This window comes from Erythrolamprus reginae, chromosome 2 (assembly GCF_031021105.1).
Source record: "Erythrolamprus reginae isolate rEryReg1 chromosome 2, rEryReg1.hap1, whole genome shotgun sequence".
Lineage (NCBI taxonomy): Eukaryota > Metazoa > Chordata > Lepidosauria > Squamata > Dipsadidae > Erythrolamprus > Erythrolamprus reginae.
This window is the reverse complement of record NC_091951.1, coordinates 302889098-302902180: the sequence shown is the minus strand read 5'-3', so window position 1 is coordinate 302902180 and position 13083 is coordinate 302889098. Positions and strand designations below refer to the sequence as shown.

Below are 13083 nucleotides of genomic sequence, written 5' to 3'. Positions count from 1 at the left end.
AAAGTAAGATATACATTCATCAAATAAGCCTGCCATAGTCACTCAACATCTTGGCCAGCAATGTGAGTTTGCAGAAGGAGACTTTGAGGAGATAGCAATAGTGTGTCAGAGCCCAATTAAACTTTACAAAATTTTGCCTGTTGAGAAAATTTTACCTCTCAACACTCCTTTGCTCCCATATTATGTTGCCGGTGATAAAACACTTAGCCAGAACCCCAAATCTATTAGTTATTTAACTCTATATAGACTTTTTTTCCTGACAAAAAATTGTACATACTCAATTCACAACAAGACAAAGTGATACAATCAAATAACAATGCAATTGCTAGTACTGGAGATAATCTTACAATACTGAACGTTTTCTGATCCAATTCTTCTGAATCTTCTGTTATAGGAACAGGTTCACCACTTGCTGTTATATGAACAGGTGTGTCTGCTAAAGGGTTTTTTTTCATTTTCTCTTTGCTGTCAGATTTATGATCATTTGTCTATAAAAAAAAATCAAGAGTCTAAAATGCTGCCAACAATGAAATATATTGGACAGTCAACATTTTACATATGCTCTGTTATTCCAAAGCACCCTGAAGAACTGCCTAGATTTCAATCAAAGGGTTATTTATTGAAGGGGACCCCTCCCTTATCCCCCCACCCCCAATGAAGCACATTATAGAATGAAGGTGCAGAACCCAAGTAGCAGATTTGAGTTCTCTCCTCAACATTGCATAGGCTGTCCAACAGATTTTAAAAGTTGTAACTACCGTATATACTCGAGTATAAGCCGACCCAAGTATAAGCCGAGGCACCAGTTTTGCCAAAAAAAAAAAAAAAAAAAAACAACCCCTGGGAAAACTTATTGACCCGAGTATAAGCCGAGGTTAGAAAATGCAGTGGCTACTGGTAACTTATAAAAATGGAAACCAATAAAATTACATTAATTGAAATATCAGAAGATTACATGTTTTAGAATATTTATTTTAAAGAAAACCAGTAAGCTAGCTCTGTAAATTTAAAACAGGATTCCTTCTCATCATCTCATCATTAATTGGATTTACATTATTGTTCTGTTTTTATATATGCTGTGAGCCACCCTGAGTCCTTGGAGAGGGGCAGCATACAGATCCAGTTAATTAATTAATCAATCAAATAAATAAATAAATCTGTATATCCAAACAGAGCTTCAGCATTAGCTGCTGTGAGGTTATCAGCATAGAAAACCAGATAGGTAGGTAGGTAGGTAGGTAGATGATAGATAGATAGACAGACAGACAGACAGACAGACAGACTAGTGAGACAAGCAAAACTTGCAAAACACAGACAGCTCTTGTGGTTTTGTATCCTAAATATGCAGGTCCTATTAAGAATCAAACTCATTTTTAAAATATGTAAAATGCTTCCCCTCATACTTGTTAATTGAAACTTGCTCTCAAACTCACTTTATAAAAGGCAACTTTTAAAGATCCACAAACACACTTTAGGAATTCCTGTCTAGCTCTTGCCTTATTAGTTCCTATCCAAGCAAAGACAGCAACTACCACAAAGTACCATTTTTTAAACAGTTTAAATCCTTTCAAAGGAGGGGGAGGAGAATCTGACAGCAGGGGGCCTTTTTAATCCAACTAAGGGCAATGCAGAGAGAGCAAGGAATAGTTACTGTAAACCTGTTGACAAATACACACAGGGAGTAAAAAAAAAAAAAGCCTCCGGGTTTCAGCAAGAGGTAGCTGGCTTTTTTCACGGTGGGGGGGGGAGGGGGCATACACACACACACACACACACACACGACCTCACCGGCTTTCCATTGCTTTTCCCCCCTCTCGGTTGGAGCACATGGCTGGCTCCTTTGCTTGAGCCAGGGAGAGGAAGAACCAGCCCCACCCCTCCCACAGCTCCTACGGCAAGCGAGAGGGGAAAAAAGCTGGTGCCTCCTCGCTCTGGCTCAAGCAATGGCACCTTCTTGTGGTGACTTTGTCAATGACCCGAGTATAAGCCGAGGTTGTGTTTTTCAGCCCATTTTTTGGACTGAAAAACTCGGCTTATACTCGAGTATATACGGTAAACTACAATATTTAATGCAAGAAAAAGAAAAAACAAAATTTAGCATTATTTAATTTTGAACATTTTATTCCTGCCCTGTATACATTTGGAGTGAAGCTCCTAACTTACATGTGAATGCCTGGAAAAGATTGGCCAGGTTCCTGAGTCCTAGAATACAACCCTGTCTATAAAAGAGATCAAGCAATCTAGTAGGGCTTAATTACCTTTTCTTCTTTAATGTCTTTTTCTTTGTGGCTGTGTTCTTTTCCTTTGCTTTCCCTCTTTTCTTTCATATCTTTTTCTTTCATCTCCTTCTTGTCCTCTTTTTCTTTTTTCTCTCTTTTTTGTTCCTTTTTATTTTCCTTATTTTCTCTTTTTTCATCACCCTGCTTTTTCAAAGCTATATCTCCATCAAGATTTTCTTCATTTTCTTTTTCCATTTTTATCTTACTTGAATTTTTCAATGAAACCATTTCATCCTATAATATATAAACATATCTGCTGAAATAAAAAATCTAAACATTTGATTGGCATATAAACACACAAGTAATATGCATCAGAAACATCAGGAAACTGTGATATTATTTAGTAATTTTGTCTTTTGTTCTGACACATTCTTCTATTTTATTCCATTGTCAATTATTCACTTTTTTGTATCTCTTATTAATCAGTTAAACACAGATTGGATTTGGAGTGTTAAAATGACTGGACATTCTTTGCTATTTAAATCAAATTTTAAAATAGTTTCTATTTATAATCAGTGATAAAGAAAACAATGCTTAAAGTATCTATCTTTTGCTATTTTCTTGTACTATTTCCCATTAATGTATTTCATTAAAACAAAAATCTTTTCAAGCAAAAGTGTTTATTTTACAATTTTAAACAATTGTTTAAACAATACTATTTTTTTCTTCAACCTAGCAATCACAGGAAAAATCCTAAGGTTTAACATAAAAATAAACATAAAACAAAGAAAAACATCTGGTAGTCTGTCTAATTTTTCATTTTACTTTTTATCTTTATACTATAATTAAGTTATTTCTTCCATTCTTTTTATGTTTTGATATTTTTATTAGAATGCTGTATTTTAGACCATGTTAATAAGCCCTTCTTCAGGCAGAATCCCAGCCATATGTTTTAATACTTTAAGAAACAAATAAATTTCAATCTTATTTTGCAATTTCCTAAAAAGGTCATGTAATGAAGGAATAAAAACAAGCAAATAACTGGAGATTGCAATTTCTTAGCTTAGGAAACCTTAAATAATGTTTAAGGTTTCCTGTTTAATTTAATTTTTGAGGTAAAAAGACATTTTAAAAGCCTACCTACTATTCTTTGCTCTTTCTTGAATAAAAAAAAAATCTTCTTAAAATCTATATTTTATATGATTTTAATTTGAGGTTCATAAGCACTTTCAAAACCACAGGAATTAAATATCCTAAATACATGCAATGTTCCACTGCCACTTAGCAATGACATCTAATAAGAGACTATTTTATAATACAATAAAACGGGTATAAGAAAAAAAATCTTATTTCACTTTTATGCAAACTGCATTCAAGTTGTTCCCTTAAATTAGGGAGCTAGTTTACCAAGGGATCTAAAACACAAATACACCAGATATCGCCTTAGAAATTTCATTTAGAACCTGAACCTGTGATTTTGATATAATTTTTCTAAGTGTGAAGTCTGAATAAACTGATAATAAAAAGCTAAATAAATTTAGCAGATAACATTTTCAATATACTCACCTTGCTATCTTCTTCCTCTTCATCAGACTTATCTGAAGGTGGTGGTGATGTGTCACTCTTTAACTCCTCTTTCATTTTTATTGCTTTTATAATCTTGCTCTTTTTCATTCTTATTTTTCTCCTCTTTGAACCCTAAATATCAGAAAAGCATTGTGAGTATCAGAAAGCTAGTAAGGCTTATTTTTAGTGTCTTACTGTTTCTAAAAATGTATGTTTTACATTTTAGAAATTTTAGAAACTAGAACCATACACAGAACTAGTTAGTAAACAAGCACAATTCATTTGTTCAGGGAGCATCCTGATTTAACCTATCTATATGTGGGCAGATATAGAAATAATTTCAAAATGTAAACAATGTAAACAGATATATTACATTTCTATAAGATGAATATTTAGCATCCTACTTTTTGCAGCAACAAGTTACTTACTATTCCAGAAAGTCTTTGTGCTTCTTTTCTTGCAAGGTCCTTACTCAATAATTTGATGAGGTAGTCTGCACGGGTCTGCAACTGCTTGGCTTGGGGTTTCTTATCTGGGTCATCTGGTAGAATCTGAAAGCACAATTTAAAATATTTTCTTCAGAATTTATCAATAGCAATATACTAATTGATAGGGACAGAAAAGCTAAAATTGAAAATATATTATAGATCTATATATTTATTTATTTCATTCAAATCTGATGCTGCCCATTCCAAATTGATTCTGGGAGGCACACAATATGGGGGGCGTTTGCCCAGGTTCGCCTGGTGCACCAGCTGCGGCCCTATCTGCACCGGGACTCACTGCTCACAGTCACTCATGCCCTCATCACCTCGAGGTTCGACTACTGTAATGCTCTCTACATGGGGCTACCTTTGAAAAGTGTTCGGAAACTCCAGATCGTGCAGAATGCAGCTGCGAGAGCAGTCATGGGCTTACCTAGGTATGCCCATGTTTCACCAACACTCCGCAGTCTGCATTGGTTGCCGATCAATTTCCGGTCACAATTCAAAGTGTTGGTTATGACCTCTAAAGCCCTTCATGGCACTGGACCAGAATATCTCCGAGACCGCCTACTGCCGCACGAATCCCAGCGACCGATTAGGTCCCACAGAGTGGGCCTTCTCCGGGTCCCGTCAACTAAACAATGTCAGTTGGCGGGCCACAGGGGAAGAGCCTTCTCTGTGGCGGCCCCGACCCTCTGGAACCAACTCCCCCCGGAGATTAGAACTGCCCCTACTCTCCTTGCCTTTCGTAAGCTCCTTTAAGACCCACCTTTGTCGTCAGGCATGGGGGAACTGAGTCATCTCCCCCGGGCATATACAATTTATGAATGGTATGTCTGTATGTATGTTTGTTTAGAAAATGGGTTTTTAAAAATATTTTTAAACTGTAATTTAGATTTGTTGTAAATTGTTTCACTTTGTTGTGAGCCGCCCCGAGTCTGCGGAGAGGGGCGGCATACAAATCTAAATAATAAATAATTAATAAATAAATAAATATGCTCTTAACCAGTAAACGTTCACATTAAAGTATAATATTTGATCTATTTAATTTCCTCCCATCCCTATATCTATCTCTATAGTGCAGTGATAGTGAACCTTTTTTTCCTTGGGTGCCAAAAGCACATGTGAGCACACTATTGCGCCCATGCGAATGCCCACACCCATAATTCAATGCCCCCCTGCACATGCATGTATGACACACACACACACACACACACACACATGTGCTGCCCTGCCCCTATGAATGCACGCACAATCCCCCCTCCCAATCACATGTTTCTCAAATTAGGGTGGGCCTGGTAGGCCTATTTTCTGCCCTTTCTAGGCTCCAGAGGCATTCTTGGAGTCTGGGGAGGGCGGAAATGGCTCCCCCCCCTCCCCAAGCCCTTGAGAAACTGAAAACACCTTCCCAGAGCCTCTGCACAAGCTGAAAATCAGGTGCCCGGTGGGCACATGCGCACTGCAAATTAATTAGGGCAAATAGTTCACATGCCGGCAGATATGGCTCCACATGCCACCTATGGCACGTGTGCCATAGGTTCGCTGTTACTGCTATACTGCAATACATACTGCTATACACAACACTGAGACACAATTTTTGTTGTGGCAAAATAGAAGGAAGGAACATCATGTATGTTCATCACTTTGAGTTATAAAGTAATAAATATAGGATAAAATGAACAACAAACAAATTATGCAGATGACCAAGAAAGCTTACATATATAGATGAAATAAAATAATATGGAATTAAAAGTTAAGTTCCTATTCATTCTTGTAATATATAGTATTACCCTGCTGCTATATAGCAAAATGTACATTCAATTCATGGCACTTTCTCTTATGGATATATACTGAATCGAATAGATGGAATTATTGTAGATAGGAAATTTACTTTTTGGTGATTTTGAAATATTTTGATTAAAATGCAATAAACAAGTAAAGGAAACCCATACAAAAATATTTTTCTTATTTTTCTAAAGATATCATAGAAATAGTTAAAATATAAAATCCCAAATGAATTAACTAATAGTATGACACCAGTTAATCTCTCACTGCTGAGTTCCAAAACAAGTCACTATGAACACTCACTGAAGAACAACTTTAATATTTCAAGCAACATTATATTGATTGAATAGAAAAAGGACTTACCTTGTGTGTCAAGTTGAGATCTGGGTCCATTTTTATCATTTCCCAGCTCCCATATCCATACTCATAAATGCCTATTAGAAGGTTGGAATCATCTTCTTTACCCCAATCCATATCAAAATGAGCAGCCTTAGTGTGGCAAGGAATGGTGTATCTAAATAAAAAGTCAATATGCTTCAGACATAATGTCTAAGAATAGAATGTAAACAATAAAAACGAGAAAGAACACGTTTAACTAAATATTAGCATTGTAAACTTGTTTCTCCACTGTATATCAACAGTTCTGTGAAAACTGTTAAATGATGAATGATCTGTGATTTTTTGGGGGGATCATTAAAATGTTTAACATGAAGTTCTTTGGGTGAAGTGATATACACTGATCATTATACCAGTTACTTTAATTGTGTCACAAGCTCAGGAGCTACTTCATAATTCAACCATTATAAAATAGCAACTCCTTTTTGTGAATGAAATCACTTGTCAGAATGATTATGATTGCCAGAATTTCTACCTAAGGAAACAAATACGAACATACAAACCTCTTCCTTTCCTCTGGATCTGAAGGAATGGATTTATGCAATGGTTCCAGCTCTTCCTCATGTGAGATGACTAATTTTGCGTTTACTTGTACTCCTGATATTCGGAATGTTGGGCCTTTAACTTTTCCAAGTCTGCTTCCTTAAATTTAGAATGTAACAAAGGGAAAGTATTAGATTTTCTTACTCTCTTTATATAAACACTCCAAAATGTGAAAAGAATAAAAGGCTCTACAGTTCAATACAAAACCATCCAAAGGAGTAGAGCCAATTAAACAAAATTGTTTCAAAAACAAAAAAAAATGCATAAGATGTAAACAAACTGAGTAGGAAAGCTGATTTTTGAAAATATGAAGTAAAACAACTGAAATGGTAATTATGAATATAGTCCTTGACCTATGGCAATTAAACCCAACATTTCTGTTATTATTATTATTTATTAGATTTGTATGCCGCCCCTCTCCGTAGACTCGTTGCTAAGGAAGTTGCTAAAGAAGTTTTGCCGCATTTGATTACCTTTTTTGCCACAGTTGTTAAGGAAATCACTGTAGATGTTAAGTGAACTATGTGGTTGTTAAGTGAATTTGTTTTTCTCATTGACTGTTTATCGGAAACCAGATGGGAAGACTACAAATCGGGATCACATGATAGTGCATCTGTCATAAATGCATATCAGTTTCAAGTGCCTGAATTTTGATCACATGACTATGACGATCCTACAATTGTCATAAATGTGAAAAATGGCCAAAAGTCACTTTTTTTCAGTCACTAAACAAATTCTTACAAATCAAGGGCAACCTATATAAAATCCTACCCCAGTACTACCTAATACTGTACTGATAATATTAAGTATATAGGTAGTCCTTGAGTGATGACTATTTGTTCAGTGACTGTCTGAATTTACTGCAGTTTCAAAACAAATAATTCTGAAATTACAGTGATCTGGCAGGCATGATCAAAATTTGGGTGCCTGGCAGACCAGCCCAAGTTATGACTGCAAAGATGCTTCAACTCCCCACCCCACCTCAAGTCACATACCTCATCATCTCTGTCCTTTTGGTTCCCTGCTCTCAACACCCAGCTGACCTCTGCTGTCTTCTTGTTCCTGATGCTGAACGAATGTGCCCACACTGGTCCTTCAAAAGGCAGCTATTGACTCTACATGGCCTTCTCTTTGAGGTAGCAAGCACAGTGGTACCTCTACTTACGAACTTAATTTGTAAGAAGAAATTTTTCCCATACGAATCAATGTAAAGGCAAACAATGTGTGTAATTGGGGAAACTAAGGGAGGGTGGAGGCCGTTTCCTCCCAGGAGATTCCTAGAGAGGCCCCTACGGAGGCTTCTCCCTGCCTTTTCCGGTTACAGTTTTGGAGACTCAGGTTTGTAAGTGGAAAATGGTTCTTGAGAAGAGGCAAAAAAATCTAGAACCCGAATAGGTAGAGGTACCACTGTAGTTTGCTCACAAGACCTGGGGAAGATCTCATGCAGGCAAAGGGCCACAACTCAGCAGCAGCAGGAACAAGAACATAGCAAAAGTCAGTGGAACACTGGGTGGCAGAAGCCTTGTAGTACAGGTTGGTGAGGATACCTGGGTTTTTCTGGAGTAGCTATGGCTTTCATGCCATGGGTGCTGAGGTTTCACTGAGCTGGGGTGGCTGCATGTTGCAGCTCAGGGACTTCTTGCAGGCAGAGAAGCACTGCACAAGCCCAAGCTGCAGCATGGCAAACAGCCATTGGACCCCGCAGCCCTGAAAGGCAGCTGCAAGAAAGCCAAAATGGCATAAATGATGAAAAATAGGCAGCTGTGGGAAACCTGAAGTCAAAGAAAGTCACACTTTATGACCATATTGCTTAGTGACTGAAATTTTGATTTCAATTTTTAACTTGTTAACTACCTGTATGACATTATTTTTCTAGTTCTTCGAGTTTAATAGAGGCAGATCCATTCTTAGGTTCTTAAAACAGTAAAGTTTTACACAATGCAAAATTAGCCCAATATATAAGAATAGTTAAGATAGCATTGGTGAAATACATCAATGGGCATATTTAGCATTAGTCAAAATGGGCAAAGAAATGGAAGTTACTGAAAATAATGTCTCCTATTCACTTTACAAATTTTTTTCACTTTCCCCCCCCATTTTTTTCACTTTTTAATTTTTGTAATTGTTGCCAGTAATGTTCTAAGGTAACTAACATGATATACTGGATATATCTAGAAACAGGAGGAACAGAAAACACATTAAGAAACAAGAAACTGCTATCAGCCACAATGTTCATAAACTCAAGGGCACAACCAAAAATGTTATGATTTTTTTTATGGAGCTAAAAGGTATAATCTGAACTCTTTGCTTGGGTTCATACCACATAGTTATACTACATACCACATAACAATAACATAGTATTGTTAAGTACTCTGTACCTGCTCTTTCTTGTCCAGATGAGTCTTTCAAAGCTTTGAAACATCCATTATGTACAAGGTCTCCAAGCCGCCGGAGATCTATCTCAGATTTATCCACTAATTCAGCATCTCTAGCTATGGCATCTAATCTGCAACAGGTTAACATTACAATTCCGGTTTCAATAGTATCAATCATTTTACACCATAAAGAAAGCTAGAAAACTATTAATGCTAAACATTTAAATAAAGTTCTTAATAAGGAAGGAAAGACACAATCAATCCATAATTGACATTTTCAGTAATTCATTTGACACATTTTTTCCTTATTTCTAAATATTTTCATTAAAGAAGAAAAAGAGGAAAAATATCTCTATATTTTGTGTGAGAGATGGTAACATTTTTTATAAGCTTTTAAATCTCAAGTTTTTTAATTTGCCCTTCCCCCTTATTATTTTTTTATAATCTAAACAATTCTATTTACTGAATTTAAAATAGAAAAATCCTTGTTGCGGGAGTAAGTAAATGCTACTAGAATTATGGTTTCCATGCACAGAACTGTATATATTTTGCTTTTGTTTGTCTTTTAAAGTAGCATTGGAATACTTCACTATGGATAATTAAAAGAGAAATTCCTCTTATTAGTTATTTACCTTTCTAGAGGCCCTCCAAATTTCTTGTAACTCTTGATAAACCTAAGAAAAAAGTTTGATAAATTAAGTGGAAAATTATTCTTGTTTTAAAATAAACCACTATAAGCAGAGAAAATAAAAACATTTATCAATTTTAGTGAATAATGACAAGTTAGAAATGATTGTCTCACAGAAAGAGCCTAGAAAGGCTTTAGAAAAACTGATGTTCATACATAAAACAATCAGTTACTTTATATTACTTGAATTGTATAACAGTACAAATTAACAAGGTATATGTGATCATTTCTTGATTAATCAATTTGAAGAATGTTAGATATTTACTTAAACTATAACCCAAATCTAATTAATTTCTACTGCTATTTGAATTTATAGAAGTATTCAAGTATACCTTTTTAAACTTGCAATAATAAAAACCTATTTTAATATATCAGAATTTTTCACATCCACAAATGAAAAAAAATATCATTTTGACATATATATATATAAAATAAAATTGAGATATTCTTTTCCCCCTAGGCCTATACAATTTATGCATGGTATGTTTGTGTGTATGTCTGGTTTTGAATAAGGGTTTTTTAATTATTTTAAATATTAGATTTGTCATATGCTGTTTTATTATTGTTGTTAGCCGCCCCAAGTCTACGGAGAGGGGCAGCATACAAATCTAACAATAAATAAATAAATAAATAAATAAATAAATAAATAAATAAATAAATAAATAAATAAATAAATAAATAAATAAATAAATACACACACTTTGCTATGGGACCATTTTTACTTTCTAAATTGAAATATATTAGGATAATATCCATTATGATAATGTGTTCCTTACCTCCGAATCTCTGCATCACTAAATCCTTTAATGTTTTCCCGAGGAATGGTCCGTGGTCTTCCACGTTTTTTTGGTCGTTTTCTGTCTGAGACAGAGTCACTGTCAGATCCAGAATATCTTCTGTTTCTACAACGTCTTCCTTCATTTCCATTAAAACTTATCTATTAAAAAAAAAGGTCAGAAGTGCTCAAATTCAATCTTAACATTTAGCATTTCAAATAAATAATTGTTCTAAAACAAAAGACAACGAAGAGGTCTTTTCAAAGGTCAAGCTTACTTGTTTTGCACAGTTTCTCATTCTTGGAAGCAGATAAATCTCTTCCAATTCCTTTTGTCTTTCTTCTTCTTCTAATCTTCGTCTTTGAACTTCTGGAATTATTTCTTCCCAATTTCTTGAATTTTGTTCAGGGTCCAATTCAATATCATCTTCATCCATATTGGAAAAGTTGGCCACCTGTAAAAATATTATTTTATCAGACACAATACAAATGCATACATTATACAGTGTATATATTGTCACAAAATATATAAATTATCAAACTCTTAAATATTATCTAGATCTTTATAGATGACAAATCAATGCTTTTGTTCCAAATCCCCAAAACTAAAATTAGCAAGAACACAAGTAACTCATCATCAAAGTTAATCTAATTCTCCTGTGTTTTTTTTCTTTTGCCCCGATGGTCAAATATCTTCATTTGTAAATTAAGGAAGAATTGGAAGAACAGAAAAGGGAGAAATATCTTTTCTTTTATTGCTGGTTCCATATAACTTCAAAATCTATAAAGCTTTAGGAACTATATAAAACAGATTATTTATATATATTTGACTAACTATGGAGCAGAGAAAAAATCTGGATTTTTCATGTCAATTTAGATTGACAGCTCTAATGAATGAAAATGTTTATATGACTAGTATAGATATCCTCACTTACCAACTACAATTGGGATCAGCAGTTACCTAGTTTTACTAGATAACAATGTAATAAAGTGAAATATGTGACCACACCCCATTTCTGACATCAGTTCTGTGCTGTCATTAAGTGCAGAATAACAACCCATGGTTGTTAAGCATAGCATCACATGACTTCGGGTTGTAACTTCCTGCTAGCTTCCCCACTGATTTTGCTTGCTGGAAGCCAGATGTGAAGGTTGTAAATAGTGATCATGTGACCATTGTAAATGCATACCAGACTCACAATGACATGATCATAAGTTCAAGGAGAGGTTATAAACCTTTTTTCAGTGCCAGTGTAATTGTAAGAACACAGAATTGTATCTGTATTGTACAAAGCCCAAGCCAATAAAATAATGAAAAGAAACCAATTCACTTAATTGTAATAATTGTACATTTGACCAAGCATACCTCAATTATTTCTATTCCACTGCATTAAAAGCTCTGATGTAATGGAAATAAAGGCTAAACTAATTTAAACTAGAGCTCTATGTATGCTTATGTAGAAATAAATGTAGGAATGTACTGTATTTTTCAGAGTGTAAGATGCACTGGAGTATAAGACGCACCTTAATTTGGGGGGGGGGGGGGGAGGAAAAACTAGGAAAAAACGCCTCTGCCTCCTAGCGATTTGCCAAACAGTAAACAGCACAGATATACACTGTTCGCATTTCTGCAACAATGTAGAATCATAGAATTGGAAGAGTCATCGGGTCCAACCCCCTGCTCAATACAGGATTCATTCATGTACATTTCTATGCATGTGTGCCTGACCCATAGAAATAGCAAATAATTGGAGAAATGTACATTATGGCAGTATATTAATCCCAGAAAGTTTTCTTAAATGTAATCACACTTACTCCTCCCAATTATTTAAATATAACTACTCCAAACATAACTAAGTCAGGGTTTAACTCAGCTGCCTTATCTTAATACTGATACTTAATACTAAAACAGGACATTCCAGATTATACTTTTACAGATCTTTAAAATTGATGTGACTTTCTGGGGCCAGCCAGAGATGGTATATGCCAGTTCTCTGAACTACCAAAAATTTCTGCTACCAGTTCTCCAGAACCTGTCCGAACCTGCTGAGCCTCACCCCTGACTAACACTCTTTATACTTTACATAAATGACCTTTGAGATCATGTTATAAGCAACTCTGTTGTCTTCGCCAATGATGTAAAACTATTTAACATCATTGACAATGCTGCTACCCTTCAAAAAGACCTTGATTTTGTGTCTGAATGGTCAAACAATTGGCAACTCCAATTCTCAACCAACAAATGTTCTTG

The 13083-nt window shown here is 35.1% G+C and overlaps 1 protein-coding gene across 3 annotated transcripts in view; it reads right to left on the bottom strand.

Annotated features, from left to right (window-relative positions):
- The window catches only part of CHD1 (chromodomain helicase DNA binding protein 1), a 74337-nt gene that overhangs the window by 5625 nt on the left and 55629 nt on the right, over positions 1-13083 (bottom strand). For all 3 annotated transcript variants that reach the window (XM_070742981.1, XM_070742983.1, XM_070742982.1), the window contains exons 23-32: positions 11111-11287; positions 10834-10994; positions 10002-10043; positions 9373-9500; positions 6955-7093; positions 6419-6569; positions 4214-4336; positions 3786-3917; positions 2259-2513; positions 348-488 (exon numbers count right to left, since the gene is read on the bottom strand). In XM_070742981.1, coding sequence (XP_070599082.1) covers positions 348-488; positions 2259-2513; positions 3786-3917; positions 4214-4336; positions 6419-6569; positions 6955-7093; positions 9373-9500; positions 10002-10043; positions 10834-10994; positions 11111-11287 — 1449 coding nt within the window. The remainder of the gene's footprint in view (positions 1-347; positions 489-2258; positions 2514-3785; positions 3918-4213; positions 4337-6418; positions 6570-6954; positions 7094-9372; positions 9501-10001; positions 10044-10833; positions 10995-11110; positions 11288-13083) is intronic.